Source organism: Pyrus communis, chromosome 1 (genome assembly GCF_041283825.1).
Source record: "Pyrus communis isolate YQ-2024b chromosome 1, ASM4128382v1, whole genome shotgun sequence".
Taxonomy (NCBI): Eukaryota; Viridiplantae; Streptophyta; class Magnoliopsida; order Rosales; family Rosaceae; genus Pyrus; species Pyrus communis.
Genome location: NC_142565.1, coordinates 4960422 through 4985775, shown reverse-complemented (window position 1 = coordinate 4985775; position 25354 = coordinate 4960422). Strand labels below are relative to the sequence as shown.

General features: G+C 37.1%; 5 protein-coding genes across 5 annotated transcripts; 1 reads left to right on the top strand and 4 right to left on the bottom strand.

Annotated features, from left to right (window-relative positions):
- Nucleotides 1-375: 375 nt before the first annotated feature.
- LOC137720455 (putative inactive receptor-like protein kinase At3g56050) lies at nt 376-4148 on the bottom strand. The gene is made up of 9 exons (XM_068459525.2): nt 3794-4148; nt 3568-3706; nt 2898-2969; nt 2655-2798; nt 2426-2566; nt 1880-2301; nt 1571-1764; nt 1348-1480; nt 376-1259 (listed from the first exon to the last, which is right to left on the bottom strand). Exons 1-9 carry the CDS (start codon nt 3906-3908, stop codon nt 661-663), a joined length of 1959 nt encoding a protein of 652 aa, XP_068315626.2. The 5' UTR covers nt 3909-4148; the 3' UTR covers nt 376-660.
- A 7430-nt stretch (nt 4149-11578) lies between these two features.
- On the bottom strand, nt 11579-12478 carry LOC148699021 (uncharacterized protein At5g39865-like). The gene has a single exon (XM_088678778.1). It carries the CDS (start codon nt 12455-12457, stop codon nt 11741-11743), a length of 717 nt encoding a protein of 238 aa, XP_088534904.1. The 5' UTR covers nt 12458-12478; the 3' UTR covers nt 11579-11740.
- Nucleotides 12479-14169: 1691 nt separating this feature from the next.
- LOC137721213 (uncharacterized) lies at nt 14170-16289 on the top strand. Its single transcript, XM_068460314.2, has 2 exons — nt 14170-15123; nt 15636-16289. The coding sequence occupies exons 1-2, from the start codon at nt 14284-14286 to the stop codon at nt 16017-16019; spliced, it is 1224 nt and encodes a 407-aa protein (XP_068316415.2). The 5' UTR covers nt 14170-14283; the 3' UTR covers nt 16020-16289.
- Nucleotides 16241-19373, bottom strand: LOC137721063 (putative methyltransferase PMT23). The gene is made up of 8 exons (XM_068460184.2): nt 18776-19373; nt 18333-18482; nt 17980-18250; nt 17782-17892; nt 17433-17604; nt 17059-17295; nt 16764-16958; nt 16241-16636 (listed from the first exon to the last, which is right to left on the bottom strand). The coding sequence occupies exons 1-8, from the start codon at nt 19241-19243 to the stop codon at nt 16432-16434; spliced, it is 1809 nt and encodes a 602-aa protein (XP_068316285.2). The 5' UTR covers nt 19244-19373; the 3' UTR covers nt 16241-16431.
- Nucleotides 19374-22206: 2833 nt separating this feature from the next.
- LOC137720206 (eukaryotic translation initiation factor 2 subunit alpha homolog) lies at nt 22207-25191 on the bottom strand. Its single transcript, XM_068459244.2, has 7 exons — nt 24606-25191; nt 24223-24279; nt 24055-24141; nt 23815-23961; nt 23626-23730; nt 22789-22887; nt 22207-22553 (listed from the first exon to the last, which is right to left on the bottom strand). Exons 1-7 carry the CDS (start codon nt 24987-24989, stop codon nt 22401-22403), a joined length of 1032 nt encoding a protein of 343 aa, XP_068315345.1. The 5' UTR covers nt 24990-25191; the 3' UTR covers nt 22207-22400.
- Nucleotides 25192-25354: the final 163 nt, after the last annotated feature.

Below are 25354 nucleotides of genomic sequence, written 5' to 3'. Positions count from 1 at the left end.
TTGGCTAATTTGATTTCTAATTTATGATCGTCGAATACGACACCTTTTGGTGGTTTGATTCCTCGCATTAGCGAACCGCACAATGGTGGCTAGAAAGGCTGAAATGCTTCTGTGAGTCTTTCTAACCCCTGAAAGGATGAGCTACTATAACGAAACCACCAACTGGTCCCTTTTTCAAAGGAGACGTCTTTGATCTAATTTCTTTTAAGATTCCTAAAATCTCAAGTCTTTCTTTTTTCAAACACTTGCAAGTCTTTGAATGTTGAAAGAATGAATTTCACGTCAGAAAATTAAAAACCTTGCATGCCTCTTGTTTGAGACCTTCAATCCAATCCACTCAACCAATTGAGGGATAATATGTTTCCAAAATTCATGTTTTCGCCCAAGAAAGTTGCTCCCCTCTCATTGAAGTTCATCCCACATGAACGAACAAACCGATTGACAGGTTGATTTACTGTTGTGTTTTACTTTTACAGTTTTACCGCTGAACAAAAGGATTATGTTTTCCACCCTATCTCAGGTTATATACAAGTAGAATTCTATCCTCCTGCTGTAAATACAAGCAGTATTAACTTAAGGTAAACTTTTTTTTGTGCCTTGCCACCCACGGAAGATGAGACTTACACATGGTTCGTAGAGACAAATCTTGGCATTCATCTTCTAGCTTCCATCATGAGACATAACTTCAAGCTCCGCCCACCAAAGAGGTGAGAGTTTCGGTGATGCCCCATCAGGTGTAACTCCGGTAATTTCTCTTAGTCTTGCAGTGACTTCTCTCATTGGAGGTCTTTGTTTTGGGTCAGGGCGGACACAAGATCTTATAACTTCCCCGATTTGCTCCAGTTGCTCTTCGTGGAAAGACTCTAGTGTCGGATCAACCATTTCTCTGAGGGGCTGATCACCTCTCAAGTAATCCGCACCCCAGTCTTCAAGTGAGACATTATCCACTGCATAAGGGAGTCTGCCAGTTACCATTTCGAACAATATGACACCAAAGCTGTAGACATTGCTTTCTCTGTTTGCTAATGGTATGGAAAGAAGTTCTATGCTGTATAATTCTTTTTCAGCTTCAGCTGTCTCGTTCGAGAAGCTAAATTCTGAGACTTTTGGTGCATAATCCTCAGTTAGCTGGATGGATCCTGAATTCAAGTTGTTGTGAGCTATAGGCGGGTTCAGCTGGTGCATATACTCAAGGCCGTACGCCATGCCCATTGCGATTCTCAGTCGCATTCTCCAGTCCAAGTGCTCAGCTTCTTTTACTGCAGTTTTCACTAGCATTAGACATCACATGTACATGTATAATTAGCACAAACACACACATTTGAGAGAATGTAGCTATATACTCACTGTGTAAATGCTCAAAAAGTGTCCCATTCGGAGCGTATTCAAAAACCATCATTCTAGTGAAAGGTTCCTCTTCCTCGCAGTACCCGATAAGGCTGACAAAGTTCTTGTGGCTCAGTTTTGATAATTTTTCAATCTGAAACCATAACCATTGGAACAATTAGGCCCACTTTGCCAGAACAGATTAAGCAAGCATATAAATTTACAGCTTTTGTTTGTTTCATACCTTCTTCCTAAACTGCAACTCTAAATTGGTGGTCCAACAGTAATTGGCAGACGGCTCTACAAGGGAAGCCACGGCGATTTCGACACCACTAGACAATGTTCCTTTGTACACTGTACCAATCGGTGAAGAACCTATTACATTACTGAAATCCTCACAAGCCACTTCAAGCTCTGATCTCTTAAGATTTGGTACACCTGCAATCAAAATTCCCTATCATGATTAATCAAGAGAGACACAAAACTTGCAACACGCACAATGTGTCTAACTGATGGCAGAGATCATCTTTTTCTGTTGTCAAATAAGCCTTACCAGTTACGAAGGCTTTCTGTAGCTGTCCGCTTAACCCTGTGGCCCAAGGCTTGACAGTAGCTACCTTGTTGGTCTTGTAGAGATACAAAAGGATGAATGAAATTATAACAAAACAAGCACCACCACCTATGCCTCCAATTAATATTGCGGTTTTATGCTTCGATATGAAACTTTTGGAATTTCCTGAGAAGACAGGCGCCGGAGCAGAAAGTGAAGGTGGAGAAGCAGATGGGGTAGGTGCGGAAGGTGGACTTGAGTTGTTTGATAGTAGGGAAGCTGCTGGAGTATGTGATGATGAGACTGAATGAGAATGTTCTGCAACTTTTGGCGATGGTGGTGCGTTGGATTCCGGTGGTAAAAAACTACTAAAATTTATAGAAAGCATTCTCCCATGAACAAAGTGTTCAGTATGAGCGAGGTTCCTAGCAAAGAAAACAAGACTAAAGTAAGAGGCATATAATTGACACTAGAATATGCACGACAGAAGGTAAAAGACTCATTTTCCTAGATCATTAGTCCTGCAAAGCCTCAATTGTAATCACATACCATGAATTAGATCTTTCATTGCAAGATGCTTCTCTGCCTGCACCAGAAAGCTGATTCTCATCAACTTGAAATTCGGAAAGCAACCCCAGATTGTAAATTTCAGGAGATAAGGTGCCAAGAAGCCGGTTGTTGTCAAGTAGGCTGCAATGTGAGCAGAAAACTGAGTTACTATACATACGTCGAAAAAATGATTAAGAAAAGAATTCAATTGTTTGACAGATCACCCTACAGGATTGCCAATGAAAAATTACTGCCAAGGTCAGCTGGAAGCGGTCCACTGAAGTTATTGTATCCTAAATCTAACACTTCCAATTCCTTCAACCCGCCGATCTCTCCAGGAATGATCCCCGTGAAGGAGTTGTTGCGCAAAATACTGAAGAAAAATTTCACTTTAGCAGGATTCACCAGAGAGAGCTCAAAGAAATTTACTATTAATCATTACAGATCAAAGCAACGATACAAAAACGCTTACATAGACTTTATGTGGACAAGTTTCCCGAGCTCAGGTGATAACGTTCCTCCAAGACAAAGATCTTTCAAGTTCCTGCGTATCATATTACATCTAACTTTAGAATCAGTTGGGCAAAATCAGCAAATTGAAATCACCTATTAAGTACAATGAATCATAGCTTGAAAAAAAAATGAAGTCCTCAAGTCTTTGAGTTCCCGGTTTTGACTTTCTTTCATAGAATTCACGGGGCAATAAAACTAAGAGTAAAGCTATAACTAGTACTCCATAATCATGAATTATATCGCCCGACGATCATATTAGGCCCCTTCGACACCTATAGACATGCTGTTCTAAAACCTCATAAGATAATATTGATTACTTGGCACTAAAAATTTCGATTACTAACAAAATTCATCGGTAAATCAAAATCGAGAACGTTGTTCAACTGGTTAAGAGCACCCCCCCCAAAAAAACACACACAAAGTGTAAATTGTACAAGAAGAAACGACACTACTCCTTTTCGAACTTCGGTTATGTCCTTGAATAAAAAGGCAAAAGTAAAGACTTTTGAGCTTTCCAGTCTTCAAATTAATATCTTCTTAACTAATTAAGCTCCTCAATAACTTGAATTAGTAGATTGTATAGAAAGAAAAGCAAGAAAGAAAGAAAGAAAAGAGAAAAAAGTACTCACAAAACCACAACTTTTCCATCCGAGCATTCGACCCCGAACCACGAGCAGGGATCAACCACTCCATCCTCATCGTTCCAGTTCGCCAAAGCACCAAAAGGGTCGCTCTCTACTCTCTCTCTAAACCTCAAAAGCGCCAAACCTGCACAAGAAAAACAACCATCTTTCGTTTCAATTTTCCTTTTCTCGGGACGCAAACAGTAACCAGCAGCTCAAATCAATCCCATACCTTCATCATTCAAACCCCAGCAAAAACCCAGATTCTGAATCAGCAAGCAGACCACCACCACACCCAGCAACCCCAACCGGTCCTTCAACATGCTGTACTTCCACTTCTTGATCATCTTTGTCACTATCAACGAAAACCCAGCAAAAAACAGAGCAAACCCAGCAGAGTATTGAAAGCAAAATCCGAGTTAACCCACAGAAAACCCAGCTGGGAAGTTTGAATTGAGTTGAAAAGGCAGATGAGTAAAGACCAAAAAACGTGTTCTAAGAACTTGCAAACTAATTTAGACCCACGGCAGGTGTTTGAAAAAGAAAAACGCGTACACTGCAAATACTAATCCATGTGTTTGATTAGTATAATCAAAATTAATAACCCAATTAATATAATCTTGGAGGGAGAGATGAAAGTGATAATTTTTTGGAAAGAGAAAATTGTAATAATAGTCGTTTAATTTTAATTTAATTGGAGTAATGATCTTACAATTAAAAGTCTATGACTATTTGTCTATTTATTCATCAAAACGTGCCGCCATGGTTATTTTCATAAACTTTATTACAATTTCGTGAAAATGAATTAAATTGCAAGGATCTTTAAAGTTAAGAGACTATTGCTTCTATTGAGTTAAAATTGAAGGACCATTGCTACATTTTTTTTCATTCGGTTTTTCATATTTGCCCCTCGACTCAGCCTTATACGTGTGACATGTGATTTATTTTGACGAAAATTCTAACGGAGTTTAAGAAAATGACCATAGCTACACATTTTATAAATCAAGAGATTTTTAGTGGAGGGATCTTTACTTTAATTGAATTGAAGTTAAAAGACCGTTACTACAATTTTCTCTGATGAAAAATTAAATTAGCAAATTTTTTTTTTTTTTTTGGTAAACAATTAAATTTGCAATTAAGCGTGCGAATGGGTCCAAAGGGTTGGCAGCAGTGTGAGGGAGGACTGAGGGCTTGGAAATGGAAAGGTTGAGACTTGGGCGTAGAGCGACGCGCGCTATTGGATTTTAGTCAAACAGCCGGCGTAGACTTTTGGCATATGAACATGGACAAATGTACAAAAAACACTTCACCAATAATTAAATATATTAAATGAAATTAACAGAGACAATTTTCTTTCCAGTGTAATAGTGACATTGTGACTCTGTCATTATGTCCTGTGGTTAGCTAATATCGACGTGTTATCGACTACTGATATGTCATTTTATATAAACATTGATTCCATATGTGTTTCAGTTATACGTGAAGTATTCAAAATTGAATGAATGATTTTTTTATTTCGAGTGGATTAGAAAAGGACACGATGTAAAGGAAACATATTCCTTCTAATTTCATTATTTTGGTAGGATTAGAATGATAAATTTTCTTGATAAGTAATGCATTTTTCACTTTATGTTATATACAATTTTTCATTTCTTCCTTCAATAGTTCATCATATCTTAAAGATAAGGCTTATTTTTAGCTACACTCTTTAGAAATTGATTTTGATCTCATTTTGCACCATGTAACTCAAAAATCACCACTTCACTCTCTGTAATTCAAAATTTGTTGTACCTTGTCCCCTAAAACTCAAAATTTGCCCTTTAGAACATATGTGAGACCCACCACCGTTTAAGACTATGCCAAATGTGTCAATGAATTTGATTTATAAATCTTCACTATGCGTTACCATTCAATCAGAAAATATTAAGTTTAAAATAAGAAATTAAGAATTGATATTTTTTTGAGTTGTGCTTGACTTGCAGAGATGGAAAAATAAAAATAAAAATGAAATTGATTAGTCTAATGCATCCAAATCAAAACCACATAACGAAATTAAAGGAATTAAGGTAGTATTGAACAAACTTTTGAGTTTTATGGAGTAAAATGGCGACTTTTGAGTTTCAGGGGGCTAAATGGAATCAAAATCGAATTTTTCGAGGCAAAGTTGAGCGAATTTTGAGTTTCATGAAGTAAAATAACAACTTTTAAGTTACAGGAGATGCTAAAATGTACACATTAACTATAATAGTAAAAAAACAGACTACACTAATATTTTCCAACCGAAGTGCCAAATCCAATGTGGTGATGACATGGATTGGCAGCGAAAGAAGTTGTTGTCAAATTTGACAGCAGCTTTAAATGTTTTTTATTAATTATTAAATATATTTTATTAATCTTTAATTAGTTTAATCATTTATTATAATTAATGTTGAGTTGACTGATGCAATTATCCAATTTTTTTTTTCTTTTCAATCAAGGAAGGTAAACAGATTACTGATTAAATTTTAATTAGTTTAATAATTTATTTAAAAAATAATAATTTAATTTGACATATCAATTGAAGAACAAAATTTTAAAAGATGTCAAAGTGCTACATAAGCTGTCAAAATTTAAATTTTATGTTTAAAATTTAACATCTCCTTTAAAGATGTTCTAAGTGAATTCCATAAATTGTAACCAAACATAATAAGTTATTCATTGTATTCAAGTGAGACCATATGATAATATGCAAATTAGTAATACGTTAATGCCATGTGTCGATATACCCCACAACTATAAAGTTTATTTTTTGTGACGGAGACATTGTCTTAGTGCCATATTATTGACTTGGTAAAACACACTTATTTGGATAAGTCATTGAGTCGACACAACACCTGCCAGGAAATTTACAAAATAATAATTCTTTTTAATTAAGGTAAAAAATCCTCTTCACACTTGCCGAAATTAAAAATTAATAAAAAAATTATTGGTTTATAGCATGACGTGGACAATTCTAATAATAAGTTTGCTTCAAATATGATCCATCTAACAGGATCCTCTCAGGATTATTTTGGTGAAGATTATGGGAATCCGTAAATCATGTCGGTTTATCGTATATCGTATGATTAGTTTTTGTCAAGTACTATTTGTGTTTAATTTTAAATAAAAATATTTAAAATAATTTATGACCATACGATGTACGATTCACGGATTTCCGGAATCCTCACAAAGAGGATCCGGATTCATGATCCATAATTCTCATTTATTGTTCTTAGAATTTATTGCATTTCAATTTCAAATTATCCTTCCGTCGTTAGAATAGTAATATCGTTCATAACAAGAAGATGAAATATCAAATGATCATGAATCGGCTTTATAATTTTTAATTTGTTTTAGCTAAAATGGTTTTGAAATTGACATAACTCTTTTTAGTCTATGACATAAAAAATCGATAGAAGTGGTTTATAAGTTTGACATAACTTCTTACTTTGGTCCTCCTACAGTTAAATGGAAAACAATTGGAGGGGTTGACTGGACAAAAATACCCTCACTTTAAAAGAGATTTCTATTAAATAAACAAAATGATTGATCGTGAACAAAACCAAGGACCACCTCCCATGAAAAATTTATGTTAAATAGAAAAGTAAGTGGAGGGGTTAATTAGACAAAAATACCCTCAATTTAATAGAAATTTTTACAAAATAATTGATAATAGACAAAATAAAAGAATATTTCTATTGATTTTTTATTTTAAATATCAAAATAAAAAATTATGCGAATCTCCAAAAAAAAATTGGAAAAAAACACACACACATTTTATTTCTCTGTTTTGGTAAATTGGCAGTACGCGACGACCCTTGACTTTCAGATTTCTGTACAAACATCTTAAAATATCTACGCAATTCCTTGTCCATATTCTACATTATGGTTGGCACGTGTATCTGTTTGGGTCCAGGCTTGGATTTTTAAGTGAATAAGCCGCATAATATTTGACAATTTATTGTTTTTTGTACGAGTATAAATGATTTATTTATAATAAAAAAAATTTTAAAAAAATGAGAAGAGCAGAAAGATTAGAGGAGAGATCTGGATATCTTCCACTAAAATTACCGGATTAAGTGATTTTGACTTTTTAAATTTTTTCCAACTGTCTACCTATTATGATCCTTTAAAAATTGTAATAATTTTTTTCCGTGCGATGAAATTAAAAAAGTTTGGATCATTTAATTTGGTGATCTTAATAGAATATATCATAAAAAAATCTCTTCTCGAAAGATTGAATCAGAAAGCGTGGTGATGTATTTGATGTTGGCCCACCTCAGCTCTTGGAATTGATAGGTTACTCACTGTACCACTTTGCGTGTTCACTTGGTCACCTACGTCACAATCCACAACCAATTTTAAGTTTTTGCAATGTAGGCACCTAGTTTATTAATTGTTGCAATTTAATAATTAATATTTATGTTTGACAACCTTTTTCGATAAGTATTACGTTGGTGACAAATGAAAAGGTAAATTCGACTTTTGTAATTGTAAAGTGAATCAAGATTCTCTCCTAAGCAAATGATCAGGCCTGGCCGTTCAAATTTTATCTAACCGTTATAATTATTATAATTTTTAGAGAAGCTTCTTGTTTATAGCCGTTGGATAAAATTTGAACGGCCCGATGAGCCTAATCAGGAGAATTCTTACCATTTACTGAGGAGAGGATCTTGATCTTTGTAAAGTAACTTCTTAAAACAACAGAAATGAGTAAAGTCAATCGACTTTCAAACGATGTCACGTTGTTTGAAAATGGTGGTGATATAATTGGGTCATTATCCTTTCGACGGTAACAATTAATAAACTATATGGCTAAAATTATATACATTGAAATTACAAAATCATGGTAATAATTCAACCTCTTGCACGCAATTCTTTACCAGAGTGATGAAAATATGTTGAATTTTTATATGATGCATGATTTCAAATCTCGTTGGTGATTAAGTTAACATCCAATTTAACATCAAATTTAACAAAATTTATCGTTTGACTAAAAAAATAAATAATAATTCGCCCTCTTCTCTTCTAGAATGTGCAGCCAAGCGGCTCACGAATCCTTGTGCTGCGAAGGATGCAAATGGAGAAGGTTCTGGAGTATGTAGCTTTCGTCAAACTGAAATGGGTTTAGTCAATCCTCCACAAGCCTTGACTTTAGCCCAAGCTGAGAAAGGATTCAAAAAAATGGGCTAAGCCCACATACAATGAATTAATACATTTAGTTTGGTCAATGGAAAAGGCCCTCTTGTTTCTAGAATTATTTTTTCGACTAACGGTAAGGTTGATGGGTTACGTTGTTATTATTATTATTATTTTTAATATTAGCTTTATGTCGAATCATGATTTTCTATGACATAAGTAAGACAGATAGAAATACGTATATTTCAGAAGTTTGTTTATAGACCAAACAACACTGATCGGATTAAGCTAATCAAACGAACCAACGATGCCACCACACCCTGTTGTGTTTCGCAAGTAATCAAACTCAAACGAGAACACAATATCTACTCCTAGATATTCTATGGAATTCTCCTATTTAATACAAATTCTATATCTAAAAAGCCTATCTCGACTAGTATAAATACACCTATATAGGCTTCATGCTTTAATCTCATAAATTGCTTACTAACTTGACCATTAGAGAACTTTTGGCCGCTACTTGCCTGGTACCAAGGTTAATCCAGATTGTTTGCTTTCTTTTCATGTGCCATGAGTTGTGTGTCACATCCGTCCACAACGTTACGCAATTTTGGTTTCAACAATTAATATAATTTATATTTTTTTTCTTAGATTAAAGTGAATAATTATTTGGTCTAGTAATATTCAATTTTCACTATCTTGCAAGAAATATGGGAAATAATTTTTGGAAAAAAGCACTCTCTTAATGTAAGGTCCCTCGTTCTAGTTTTCTTTTAATAGTAATGTTTTTTAGATACATAATATTGACCGCCGTTGACACACTTTTTTGTAATGGTGGGTTATAACATTATTTATAGAATTCACCTGGATTAAAGAGTGCACTAGCAATAATTATATATTTTTGTGTCTAAATAATATTATTTTATATTTAATTAAAATCTAATATCATTTATCTAAAATTTTAAAATATATCAATAGTGTTAGAAAATGAAGAAAAGATAACTACTAAGCACATTGGTAGTTGGTTGGATTTTCCAAAAATTGATAATTTGCTAGATTTTTAAAAGGCCGAAACGTCCGGAGCAATTTTGGTAATGTAAGAATTGCGTACCTTACCGAACACAAAATAACCCCGCTATGCCTTATATGTGCAATTTTTTTTTTTTTTTATTTTTTTTTGTCAAATAATAAATTTTGTTAAATTAAATGTTAGATTAGCCATCGACGGGGCTTGAACTCACGCCGTTATGCAAAGACTCAACATCGTTCTACCACTGTGGTAAATGATCAATTGCCTTATCTGTGCAATTTTGGTAATGTAAAAATTGCGTGTCTTACCAAACACAATATAACCCCATTATATCTTATCCATCCAATATTCATTGAACGAAAAATCCAATTTTGGTTGCACTAAAAACCATCTTAGGGCTCGTTTGCAATGGCGTAGCCACACCAATGACTACAGTGAGCTGTAGCCCATAGAGGATATGTAGCAATATGTATATATACTTTACTGTATAGTCTATATAATAGACAAAAAAATGTGCAAGAAGAATTATTTTTAATGAAACTAGCGCCATGAGTATTTATCACAACTTAAAATATAAAAATTACTACGGAAATTGTGATATCATTTTGTTCAAGATTATTCTGCTTTGATATAATGGGGTTTATATTAGTTTCAACCAATTTTGTTAATATTGTCTTTACTGCTACTTTTAATGTTTTACTTTGTGCTAGTTGTGTGGTTGTAATTGAAATACCAAGTTTTCTATCTTCTTCTTGTGTTTAAATCTAAATATATGTGAAATTAGATGATTCATTGTAATTTTGTTAATTTGCAATTGTGAAACTTATTGAGTTCTTGCCAGACAAATTTTAAGTATACAAATACAGAAGTTAAACTTAAATTTTTGCATACAATACATATGTAGCAAAAAAAAAAAAAACATTTGATTTTAGGGTAATTTTTTTAACTAGCCCACCCATAAAATATTTTCTGGCTCCGCCTTTACTCGTTTAGATGTACTTTTAAAATGATTGAAAACTTTTTTAGAGAAAATCCTTTTGGGTTCCAAAAGCACTTGAAGTGTTTTCTGCAAGAAACACCATTTATGTGCTTCTTCCAGGAAACATTTTAAGTGTTTTTTCAGGATTTACTTTATTTTGAATAAGGATTAGTTCTAAAAACATTTTCACCAAAAATGATTTTAATCATTTTAAAAACACATCTAAACGAGCTCTAAACTCTAGACATACACTCATTTTTGTTTTTTCTGGTGAACTAGAGGCCGAAGCCAGATACCACACCATTTTCTTTGGCAGACGATAAATGTAGTGATTACTTGATATAAACGATATTGCAAAGGTTGGTGAACTAGTAGTAGCGGAAACCCAAAGACATATCACACTATTTTGATTTGCACACTAAAGAAGAAGCCCAAAGACATATCACACTATTTTGATTTGCACACTAAAGAAGTCATTGAATAGAAATAGGATTTAATACTTTCTCTGCGTTAATGATAAAAGTTGATGGGTTTTAGGGTATGCCATCCACATATTTTTTTTTTTACTTTTCGCATACCAGATTAATTTGTGATCGTCGGATCAGATGAATTGAAAAAGATCAAATGACATAAATTAACAAGATGTGTGTGAAAAGTAAAAAAATGTGTGTGAATAGCACACCCTTTTAATTATACACCTGTCAAATTTTTAGTGAACCAATACCACCACTCAATATTGTCATCTGACTCTATCACCTCATATTTTTTTACACAATATTTTATAATCAGATGTTCATTCAAAAAAAAAAAAAAATGGAACAAGACAATTCGATCTTCCTCAAAGCTAACAAAATTCCAACTTAATTAGCTAGATAAAATAAAAATTATAGTTCAATTAATCATCACATTCATATTCCCCCAAATCGAAGCAAATAAACAAACCCAGGAAAAAAGAAAAAAAAGCAAACTGTGTTCTAATTTTTTTTTTTTTTGGTCCGAGTTCAACTAATTAATCAAATGGGGGAAAACTTGAGGGTACACTCCCTGTGGGGCCGCCGCACCGGAGCACACGAAGGGCACTTAATCAAACCGTTGATGTTGCATACCGTACAAGGAGTAAACCCAATCTTCTCATCATAGACCTTATGGCTCCCATCACACGTCTGGCAGAGAACAAATCTCAGCCCTCCACAGAAATCGCACCCTCTGGGGTCCACCACTGGCAGCCGTTGGATCAGCCTCTTCAATTCCCCGCTCTCGTGGAGCTGTTTGACCTCCTCGACGCCACCAATGAAGAGCCCGCCAATGAAAACCATCGGAAGAGTCAAAGTCTTGTTCCCCGTAATCGCCTGCAGCTCGTGCAGGAACTTCCCGTCCATAGACAGATCTCGCTCGTCAATCGGGACGTGAAATCCGTGGAGGATGGATCGGACGGTTTTACAGTCCTCGAATGTCCTGCGTACGACGCGGAGGCTGGTGTGGTAGATTACCACGCGCTGGTCGGCGTCTGGTGGATTCGCTTTTCGGTGGGCCCACAAGCGAAGGGCTGAGGTGGATATTTTGACCCGGTGCAAAATGGACGCGGTCCGCGGGCTTAGGACCTCGGATGCGGGTTCAGGTTCGCATAGGTTTTGGATGTCTTTGAAGGATGAGCAGGAAAAGCTCCTCTGTAACCGGGCTGGTTTGGTTGTGTGCACCCTTCTTGGTGATTTCGGCCATGGTGACCACATGGAGAGAGAGAGAGAGAGAGAGAGAGAAGAGTGTTCTAGTGACTAGTGAAACTTTGGTGGGTCTCCAATGGGGTTATTTATGCAAATCACAATTGGAATTAGGGTGCCCCTAATTAGGTATGTGAAGTTAAGTAATGGCCCTAGATAAGAACAAAGGATATCTTTTGGAATTTCAAAATACTTTTTCTTCAACAAAAATAAATAATTTCAAAGTAGTTCTGGATCTGGTCAAACGTATATATTTACAACTCAGTGCAGTGTGTCGAGTGTATCATATAATTGGTTGTACAATGTAATACGAGTTGGTTAAAAAAGGGTAATGTAATACAAGTTGGTTAAAAAAGGTAGTGTTAAAGCTACTATATTTATTATTAGTTAAACCTTGGATTTTGCCATTGAATATCTCCTAATGTCGAAAAAGAAATACCACTAATGTGAAAGAAAAAGAAGATGGTAACTTTGTAGTTTTAGCGGTTATTCACAATAGGTGATCGAAAAACCATCACACATTTGGAGATGACATTTTCACATATGTTTGTTTCATTTTCCATCCTTGGCAATGTTTGAAAATAAGGATGCACTAACTTACCTATGTTTTTCCTTATACATTTCCATATCTGGTATAAGTATGTGCATGTACCCAATAAAACGTTTTGAGCTTTGAATACACTTGTGATTTTGAGTTATAACGAGTTTGTTTTTCATCTTCACATTGGCTAATTATTAATAATTTAAAGAATTTAATTTAGAACTAAATTCAATTGATGTCGCACATGATTATTTGGTCTAGCGACATCTGTTTTTCATTTATATATTTGTTTTCGTTTGTTCACGAAAGTTTGTGAAATCACTACAAAAATTTGGTACCAATAGTTCACCGTCTATTAATATCTATTTTTACTGATAAGTAACAGGTTTTAAATTCGAGTCTCGTGAATAAGAAGTTTGATACAAATTTATTCTATGCCCCTACCAATAGTGTGAATATATCATTTTATTTTAAAAAATATATATTTGTTTAAAAAATGAGACAATTTTGTTAACCAATTAATTCATTTAGGAAAAAAGCTTGAGACGTACCATCAACACCAATCAATCACTTACACAACTTCTATGCGGCCGGTGCAATGCGGTGAACTTTCACATAAACGGTATGAAATCCAAACAAAATAATTGCGAGTTTTACAATTCATAATTATGCAAGATTTCTATTATTAGAGAGTCACAAAGGTCCAGGTCCATTAAATCTGGACGCAATGAAGTATTTTTACTCACTCACACGTGAACGGATTGACTCAAAGATTGTTTTTATTTGTCTTATATTATGACATCTTCCCATTGAAAATGTTACGATGTCATCTCATTGAAAATGTTAATTCTTCTTTTCCTTTCACACATATTTAGATTAAATTTGAAATTTTTCTTAAATTCATTCGATTCGACGATCGAAAATTGAGATAGGTGTGTGAGAAGTATAAATAGATATGTAAATAGCACTACTATTTCTTTTTGTCGTTGTTATGAAATAGGACAGGTGTCAAAGGCATAAGCATATCACAGGCTCGGCAGTGGGTTTTGGGCACAACAGATTTAAACTCATCAAACATCGGTGCGTATGACAGGATGGGACAAAAGTCCCGTGAGTCCAATGACGTGGCTTTTTGGTTGTGGGACCCACAAAAGCACGTGATTTCAGCGCTGGTACGCGCCAGCGCAAATGCCAATCTCCTCCTCCTCTCTCCACCCACAAGCTCCTCCTTCATTCGGATAATCCCAACTTCTCAATCCAGTCCCGTCCAATCCAGTCCAGTCCAGTCCGTATTCCGATGGATAAAAAACTAGTACAAGTTTCGGAGCAAGAAATTTGTATCGACTTCGCACTCGACTCCAAATGCCGCGCTAACGTGCGCCTTACCTCCCTATGCGCCACCACCGCCGTAGCCTTCAAGGTCCAAACCTCCTCCCCTCACAAGTTCCTCGTCAAACCGCCCACCGGATTCATCCCGCCTCTCTCCCACGTCACCTTCCAGGTCATCCTCAAGCCCCAGACCCAGCTCCCGCCCGCCTACCCTCGCTCGCCGTCCGACAAATTCCTCATCCGAACCGCAGAGTTCACCACCGAGTCAACTCACTCCGACTCCATCAACCACTGGTTCTCCAGCTCTTCGTGTCCCCGCGGGTCCACTCACGATATCAAGCTCAAGGTTGCCTTTGTGGGCCCCTTGCTGTTGCGCCACGCCGTTACTTGTGGGGACTACGACGGCGTCAGGAATATAATCAAGCGGCAAAGGACGATTCTCGCCGAGTTGCCCCCCGCGGAAGCTGAGTCGATCCTCCGGATTGCGACCCAGTTGGATAACCCGGAGAACTTGATTAACTTGCTGCTCGAAGGGGGATTGAGGATTGGCCCGATCGGGGTAAGTGTGAGCAGCGATCAAGTGCATTACGAAGGAGATTCTATATATCCATCCAACGGACGCGATGAGCTAGACGTGGCAGAGGCGTGTGATCGACTGGATGATGTTCTGGGACTGAGGGAATCTAAGCCGTTGGATTCTAAGGACAAGGGAAATGGCAGGCGTGCCGAGGTGAGGAAATCTAGTGCGGACCCCACGACAACTATTGGTCACAGCCGTTCGCGCCATGATTTTGCTCATGACAAAGATGTAAGTGGTTTATTTTTTTAGTTTTTATTAAATATGTGTTCTAGGGCTTACCTTGTGTTACAACTTACCAGTACAAAGACACAAACACGCATAAAAATTAACGAACTTTAATAAAATGTTTTCGGTGCTGTTCATTTTAATGAAAAATCATAATTTTATTTAAAAAAATCAATTATTGTACTATTCACTTATAACACATTTTTGTCATTTTTCGTTAAAACTCATAGTTTTCAAGTCATTTTCATTCATTTTCCTTCAAAATTAAATGTTATGATCAAGTTTTATCGTGTTTAGTGTCTAAAATACCGCTGTGGTTGGAAATATCGATATATAAATTTATGAAAATAAAGATAGATATCTCAATATTCTCCGAAATTTTAACAGATGCATCGAAAATAACAAAGAAGTCTATTGATTTTAGCCGAAATTGAAAAAAAAATTCTGATCACCCTCACTGATTTTTGGGACATTATATAAGGTTAGATCTTTGATCATACTTTTTGGATATGTAGAAACTAGAAATGGGAGAACTAATGTTGATGGCAGCGAGAAGAGGAGATTTGAAGAATGTTGAATTGTTGTTACAAAATGGCGCGGATATAAACTGCTGTGATCAATATGGCTTGACAGCCCTGCATGCCGCGGCCATCAAAGGCCACAAGGACGTTGCTCGGGTGCTCATCCGATTTGGGTCGGATTTGGAATCCCAAGACGGTGAAGGCCACGCACCCTTGCATATGGCAGTCGTCGGCGGGAGCTTAGAGACGGTTAAGATCTTGGTTCATAGTGGGGCTAACGTCAATGCCAAGAGCAACGGCGGCGCCACCCCTCTGTACATGGCTACTGCTATGGGGTACGATGATATAACTGAGTTTCTTACCAGCAGAAAACATTAATTTGAACCACATTTACTGATCGCACTGAGGACCTAATACGAGGTGAGTACTTCACTAATGGGAGACCATCCATTGTCACGCTGACATCACACCCGTCGTTTTTCTTGCCCTGTTTGCAGGATTTCTTGGCTTCCAAGTATTTGTTTAAGCTTGATTAGGTATAGATGTACTAATCTGCATTTTATTTGTATTATCTCAAACAAGAAGGAAGATTGCAAAAATGAGAGAAGCTTTATCATTTCATTACTGGTATGAATATAAATTTTTATCTATGATCGTGTCGATGCTTATTTTGTGAGTCGAAAACAGAACAAAAATGTTGAAAACTTCCTATTTCTATCTTTCTGTTGGTTAATAACTTTATATATGTAATATAAGATTGTACAGGTGAAATTAAGATGAGCAACTCTGTTCATGATTTACTTGCAGCTCTTGATGGACGCCAGAAACCTTTCTTACCGAAAAGAAACTGATCCCGGTAGAGGGCTGTAGACCAGTGAAGCGACTGCAGAATTGGTCTCAGCTTGTCTATCACTTCAATTGTGTCCTGAACTACTAGATATCCACCCGGTCTTAATATGCGATCCATCTCCACCACGACATCTACAATGTCGCATCTGACAAAATCGAAGACCAATATCAACAAAATTGTCGACTGGTGTGCAAAACTAATACTGACGTGCTTTCATTAGATGATCCATAGCAATCAAAAGGTCATAAGAGCAGTGAGAAACCATAAAGTACCTGTCTGGAAGTTTTTCGAAGAGGAAACTGGAATGCAGCAGATCATATGTTCTAGGGTAGGTATTCAAAGACTCGCACCAGTCATGGTATATTCCGATCAACCCTCTGTCAAAAATAGCCGGAAGAGTATTTGGTAGATGAATGGGGACAACGTTCATTACCCAGAGTTGTTGATCGGTAAGTGCAGCAGCGAATCTGAAACGCACCACCAGAATCTCAATGGCTAAGCAATTTGATGACAAAACAAAAATGAAAATATGGAAGTAGCAACAACTCATTTGCTTGATATGTTTACCCTCCGAAACCAGCATTCATATCCATTACATTCCGCACAGTCGACCAATTTATAGCAGCATTTTTCTGATAGGCATCGGAGACAAGCGCAGTCCAGTGAATGGTGTCCTTGTAGAACATTTCCTCCCCTTCCGGGTCACGCATTAGGCTTGGAGGTTTACTGGTAAGTCTGTTTGGCCACGGCAAGGGCCAGCTATAGCGAGGTAGCGGGGCAAGACAAGCAGTGAGCGGCGCATACCTGTAACAAAAACACAGACAAAATTACGACAGTCCAAAGGTACTCTCTGCTTAGACAAGTTTTGTGTTCGTCCAAAGCTTTACACAACCGCTACTGGCAGGTAGCAGCGCTACGAGAGAGGATAACCAGAAAATTACCATGCACCTACTTTCCTCTCTGCAGGACCACAAAGAGGTGGATATTTTTCTTTACGTTTAAAATATCGGACAAAGGCAATAGGCTTCCGATATATTACAAGCCCGATTCCAGTTGAATCGACAGTCTTAGCAACGACGTCCCAGCACATTGATTTTGTCAGAGCCTCCATTGCTGGAAGAAACATGATCAATATCAAACTTAGATCAGCTCCACGTATCGTCACTTTTTATAGTACATTTTATTGCTGAAGTCTTAACTCTAAAGCTTCAATGAAATGCAGTCCAGTAAAGAAAATAGATGGTGACTATAGGGATGAGTGAAAGACAGAAACAGAGTTGGATTACGAACATTTCCATACACTTGTATCTCTTTCGTTGTCGCGATAAACTGGCGTAGCAGACCATACGAAAAAACCCCCAGGCCGAAGAACCCTGTTGAGCTCCAGTAGCGGTTTCCCTCCTACACTAACCAAAAACCGTCAAAATAACCATAGAGAACAGGACACAGAATAGTGCATAACACTTCCAAACTCGATAGACAAAGTACCATTTGCATCCCAGTGAACCCGGCACCTTGCACAATGAATCAAATCAAATGCATTGTCCGGAAATGTCAGCCTTTGCGTTCCAATCACTGAGAGAGTAGCAGGAATTCCCCTTTCAAGAGCAAACTGTATCTGAGCTTCGTGTTCATCTTTCGGGGCAAATGACATGGTAATGACATCTTTATCCAGCAAATAGCCGCCGAAGCTAGCAACACCACAGCCAACGTCCAAAACAACCCTGACGTGCCTCCCCCATTCAATAACCGGTAAAGTCTAGAACGAAAACAAAGAGAAACCAATCAACGTTTCAAAAGCAATGTAAAACCGAAAGCTGCAAAGCCGGCCAGCGCTGTACCTTTTCGATGAAATCGGTGTAGTGATCAACTCCGTCCTTAAACTGAGTACCGCCTCCGGGGAAAATAAGATAGTCATCGGACTTCTTCACCCAGTTTTGGTCCTTCTTGTACTCGACGAGCTTCGGGTGAGGAACATTGTCATACCATATCTGGAAACAGAGAACATCACCAATACATTATTGAGTGAAAGTAAACAGAATAAGCCAACAACCACTTCACATTTCCACAAACACTTTCGCAGAAAGGAAAATCATGATTTTTTTTTCTCGGAAAATTAAATTCAATCCAACAACGAACCGAATCACCCATCTTCTTCATTCAAATCAACAAACCCATTTGAGAAAATCCAAGAACAAACCAAATCACCCACCTTCTTGAAACAAATCAACAAAACCCATTTGAGAAAAACCAGAAACAAATCTTACCAAAGTACAAATCTCACCATGTCCCTGCTCTGAGGCCACGGAACCGGCACCTTATACCCTTTGGGAAGCGGCTCCAGGCACCGCGGGGGCGGCTGGGGGCAATGCCGCTCGCGGTGCTCCATATGCCGGCGCGACTTCAACTCCTTGATCGCCTTGGAATTGTCCGAGCACGGAATGTAATCGACCGCCACCGGACCCGTACAGAGGTTCCAATTGGGAATCCCAGAAACAGGGAAAGTGGGCTCCTCCCAAACGAGTTCGTCCCCTTGGGGCGGCTCTCCGGCGGGGTTGGAGGGCGCGGGAGGAGAGATGGGTTGGGATGAGGAGGGGGAGGTCCGGAGATCGGAGTAGAAGAAGAGAGGGTAAGGGGCGTTGGTGGTGATGTTGGTGAAGAGGAGGATGGCGATGCAGGCGAGTGGGAGTAAGAGTGTGAAAACGAAAGGGAACTTTCGCTCTTTGAAAAAGCTGGGGACTGAGATTCCCATTGTTGTTGGTTGATAGCTCTGTGTGTAGAGAGAGAGAGGAGAGAGAGGAGAGAGAGGGAGGTGTATTTATATGGAGTGGGGGAGAAGGAGGCGATCGGGGGATTTGGAGATGGAGAGAGGAGTACGCGGTATTTTTACGAGGATTTTCGAAATGTCGTTAACCGATAGAGACGCTCTCTGCCTGTCTGTCTGCAATTATTTTATTTATTTATATTTGGAACACCCCGTACGCAGAATTTAAATATAGTAATCATTTTTGTTGTAGAATACTGGTGAGTGGTTTATAGTTGGTAACCATGCGCTTATTTGAAAATGCTTCTTTAAAAACAGTCATAAGTGTGTTGAAGTTTCATAAAAAAAAGTGCTTTTCAAGAAAGCACTTGAAAACATCTTTGCCAAATATTGTTAATAACTTAGGACCGTTTGGCAAGTGTTTTTAAACGACTGAAAATACTTTTGGATAAAATGTTTTGAAACGAACCTTAGTAAAAATGCAAGTTAGTTTTGGAAAAGCACTTGAAGACCTTTCAGTAAGAAACACATAATTGATGCTTTAGCATGAAACACTACAAGTGCTTTTAAAACCCAAAAATATTTTCTTTAAAAACACTTTTAGTCATTTAAAAACATTTGTCAAAGAGCCCTTGATAATTAGTGATAGTGCCACATTTGTTGTAGTTTAGCTAATGTGGAGATAGTTTGGTTGTTAGTGCTTGACATTGTATACATGATGTCATGATTAGTTAGTTAATCAATCATAATAAAAATTTGATAAATTAGTTTAAAACTAAGGAATTTTAACGAAAATCTTCTGGTATTATTCATTTTAACGAAAAATCATATTTTTACACAAAAAAGTCAATCCTGATACTATTTATTTTATCATTTATTTTATCCTTATCATTAGAACTCAAAGTTTTCAAATATTTTTCATTAGTTTTCCTTTAAAACTAAGCATATTTATGAAAATATATTTGGTTACTAAATGGAGCCCACACACACTGTGGAAAATGGAGAGAGAACGTCCCGGGGGGGTTTATTTATTTTTATTGAAAATGCTTATGGGATGACATGTGAGTTAGGAAAGAGAAAAAAAAAAATTTCTTTTTTCTGCAAAATTATCTTAAATGTTCATGATTTTTTTATTGAATTATGAATAGAGGAAAAATCATCTTTTTTTGTTTTTTTGTTTTTTTTTTTCGGTTAATCAAGAAGGTTCTATTAATACAATGTTATAAATTTGAAAGCATTTAGCGATTATGAAAACACTTTCAAACATCCCGTTTGTGGCGAAGTTTCAATTCAATCGATGTAGAAATATTGATTCTCACAAATATTACCCTACAATACCAACTTTAGTCAAAGTTATTTGAATTTTTTTTCTTCCTAATCCATTGATTGGTTAAGGAAGAGTTTCCCCTCAAAATACTTCGTATCTATTCACAGAACTTCGTGTTTATAATTGAAACCGCTCATATTATAAATCACTTTGTAAATATCATCTATACAAAAAATCAATTAAACTAAGATGGTTTAGTCAACCAAATATAATAGATAGATAGACGGTTCATAATATTTTTACCAAATTCATCCTTTTGTTTTTGTACAATTCGATGACTAAATAATCTTAACTTTAACCGATTTTTTTGTACAGGTAAACTTTGAATAGTTATTTATAATTGTTTTTTTGTAGAGGTAACTTTGAATAGTAATTTATAATATGAATAGTTTAGATTATAGACTCAAAATTCTGTAAATAAACCACGAGATATCTTAAAAAAGAGTTCTTCCCCAATTTTTGAGGAACCAAGTCTTTCCATCGGTTAAAAAAAGAGAATTGCAGGCTGTTATTTCTACTTTATTTATTTTTGAAGGCTAAAATCATGTAGTCCTGTGTAGCACTATTACAATTCAATAAAGTAAAAGTTGCCCTCCCAAAAATTACGTGATTAGCAATTATCGAATCTTTACAGATCAAAAATTTAAAAAAAAAAAAAAAAATCATAGTTTTGGTGTTTATACCCACAAAAGTCAATGAAATCGTTTGTAAAACTTTCGGCGATTTGGTTTTGACGACAAATATTTCTTTTGATAGTTTGAAAAATTGACAAGATACAAAGTCAATGAAATTGTTTGAAAAAAAACTTTCGGCGATTTGGAAATTGGATGACAATTTTTTTTTTTTCTCAAAACAAAAACTTTACAGCGGGCACATTATGAATGTGCAGCGTTATCAGCTAGAAAATTTGTTTCTCTAAAAACCGTGCCTCCAAGAGAGCGAAAAGAGATTGTGAGCCATCAATATCCTTAATAATATTCTTCAGTCTCCATGGTATTAAACAACGGAAGACCTTCGGATACATTTTGTTAGGATTCCTAGGATCCCTCCACATCTTAACCGTTCATCATACATCGTGCAATCAGTTTTCGTCTTGTACTATTTGCATTTAATTTTAAATAAAAAAAATCAAATGATTTCTAACCACACGATGCACGATGAATGACTAAGATGTGAAAATCCTTATGATCCCCACAAATTGGATCAAGATGAGATCCAAATCCTTAAACAACACCCCTTGATCGCATCAACAACCAGTTTAGAGTCTCCTTCCACGCATACATTTGGCAGCTCCCATCTTATCTTCAATTGTGTCAGCCTTGGTATAGTCCTCCTTGAGTTGTTTGTATAAAATCATTTCCCAAAAACTGCAATCAACATTGGAACTCTAGCAGGATGAGGATTCCCACTTCTAAAGACAACAGTCTCTTATCATTCCAAAAACTGCCAACCCCACCGAGTTCAGATAGTTCACAAGCAAGCCTAACATTATTTCGATTGCTCACAGGTGATATATATCAGAGGACCAACAATCTTCAATGCTCAAATGTACAAACAAGGTGAGCAAACAAATATAAGCCGCAGGGACACAAAACTTTCTCCATTACTGTTTTAGACGCCGAACTAAAAACGGTATATGTATCCTCATTCCTCCACGAAAACTCAGCTCAGTTTGGTAAATTGCCGAAATATCTCGATGATACAATACTTCGAAATTGGTTTTATACAACTGTTAATAAAGCAAGAGTGCAAAATAATCAAAAAGGAACCTGCTTGATGGAAACGGTGTCAAGCCACTATATCTAATCCACATTTTTTTCAATCTAATATGGCAGGACCTCCATCGATGTTAACTTCTCCCATTCCGGTGTCTTCTTCCTCCTCACTACCCTCATCACCGCTAACCTCCTCATTCTCCTGGCGAAGCTTACTCATGTGCTCAGCAAGTAGTTTATCATCCCGTTCACTCACCTACACCAGTACACCATATTAGACCCAGAAATAAAGAAGTTTCCATGGCAAGTCAATCGAGATTGCTATGGATAAGAATTTAAATGGTACGATTGTTCAGACAAAAAGCAAGTTCTGGAGGTTCTGAACTAAAATATTTCAAGAAGTCAAATTCAAATAGAAATCGAAAACAGACCACAAAACCAAAATTAGTTGTAAAATAGACAAAACATGATGAATAGGGTGGACCACTCACCACTCTGGGTGCTTCCTTCACTGTAAGTTTCCCCTTGTGATGTTCAATTTCTTGTGTGCACGCTACAATTGCATTGCTTAGAACTGATATGCCTTGCTCCTGCCCAACCCAGAATAGAAATTATAAAACTTATTAGCAAAGTAGCTAGTGACAACTCTACCGTCATATTTCACAACTGTCTGCAGGAAGGTCAACAGAAACCACGTGCTACATTTCCAGCTTCCAAAAGTATATGGTATCGTCAGAAGAGAAATTGCAACTAATGCCGTATCGATGCAGGATGTGAATAAATTGATAATATAAATCCAGCAATATTTAAGAACCAAAACGCTACAAGGAAACTAAAATAAGTGCTAGAATGGCAAGGTCAAATTATACCATTGCCAAATTTAAGGTTCAAACTGAAGCTACACACTATTATGCATGGGTTGGCCACAAGAAAGATTAAACGGTGGATATATGACACAAATGCAGAAAACGAAAAATATGTAGGAAAAGGCTGTGACCCATTAACAGCCATCAGATGATATCTTAACCGACTCAAATTCAAAGGTTCAAGGTACAGAATTTGAAGATCTACTTTTTCACAAAAAGACTGTTCAGGCTCAGAACTCCAATGTTCCTTTTTTGCCAGAAAGGGTAACGAACATTTAAACCCTGAATCAAAACACTAGCTTATTCCCAACAGCATGTCATACAATGTAGTCTATATAGACATAGCAGACATTATCGGCATGCCACTATACAGCTTCGAGTGGTAATCTAGATTTCTGCATGGTAATTGTGCAATTGTAAAAAAAATGATCAAATGAAGACCAAATCAGAGTTTGAGCAGACCTTATCAAGAGTCTGTGTGGTAAGAACATAAAGTGGAGGAGCGACCAGTTTAATTTTCACAGGACAGTCATTATTGCCCGCAGCTTCCGCTTTCCTCATGGCATCCTGCAGATTACAATGTCTAAAATCAAAATCCTGCCAAAAATAGAAAACACCATGAAAAAAAAATAAGCAGAGGCCACAGAGAACCTTAATGTGAAGAACACCATCAAATTGGAAGCATTTCATTTCAATATCAGCTCGGATCTTCAATGGTTGTGGAGTCATTCTTCTCCTAATATTCTTCACCAGAGATTCTTTAATTTCCTCTGACACAGCAGGAACCACCTTAGTGACCTACAAAATCAGATGCAAGCAAGCATGACACCTCTATATATGCGATATAAACAGGAGAATATGAGGCATAAACCTCACGCAAACAGGCATTACCTCTTGTCCATCAGGGCCAACCTCTTTGACCTCACGTGTGAGGGTGCTAAGAACTGAATCAGGATCAGTCACAACTATTTTGAAAGCCTGCAAAAAAGTAATAATTCATGTTCATTACTGAAAATCAACACCACAAACAGACATTGAAACAATGGTAAACATCCTTACCTCAAAAGCATGACCATACTTCCTATATAACGGCCAGCCAATATTGACATACAAGTCCTGTAACAAGTAATGTAAATTAGTAATAAGTTAATATCCTACGAAACACAATGAATAACAAACAATAAAAAGTAATCACTATAGTCAATCAATAACACATTTGATCATACGCCATCGATTTTCTTCGCACCGAAAAAGTACATAAATTTAAAGGAACTGGATGCAGCTATCATTTACAAAATCCCAATTAACAATAACACAATATACATAGCTTTATAATTCTGCATAAAAAGTCTAACTTTCTTCCCCCGAACATACATTTCTCACAAATTCTGGGAACCCAAAACATCACAAAACCCCAACAATCGAAATTGAAACAAAATTACCTCCAAGTCAATCCCCAAAGTCTCACCCACGTGGCGCATGATGGAATGGACGAGCTTGCTCTTGTTGTACCTCTCCTCGCAGGCCTGGATATCCTCCTCGGAAACCCTCCGCTTGCTCAAATCAATGTATCCCTTCTCCTTGTCGACCCTGAGGACCATGACGGGCTCGATGCGGCCGACCTTGATGAGGCTGCTGACACTCCGAATCCGGCGGCGGGAGAGCTCGGAGAAGAGAATCATGCCTTCGATGTTGTTGTACTCGAGGAGGGAGACGTAGGCACCCATGTCGGCGATGTTCTTGACCTGGATCATCACCGCCATGTCCACCTCCGGGTACCGCGCTTCGTACATCCGGCACTCCAGGTTAGGCGCGTGGGAAGCCATGGTTGCTGCTGCTCAATAGATTGATTCACCTAGGGTTAGGGTTAGAGAGAGAGAGAGAGAGAGAGAGAGAGAGAGAGAGAGAGAGAGAATTTCTGGGTTGCTTGGCGCGCCGGAGAAAAGAGGGTTAGGGTTTTGAGAGCAAAGAGAGAAAGAGAGCTTAGCTGTGATAGTATGATAGATGGTCTAGCAACTCAACGTTAGTACCGGAAACGCTGTTTTCTGTATTTTTATTTATGGTGGGCCGGGTAAAGCCCACATAGCTCAAGGCCCAAATCTAAGAAGTGAAAAAAAATGGAATTTTAACGAAAAACTCACGATACTGATACTGTTGTACACTAAAAAGTCAATTATGGTACTATTCACTT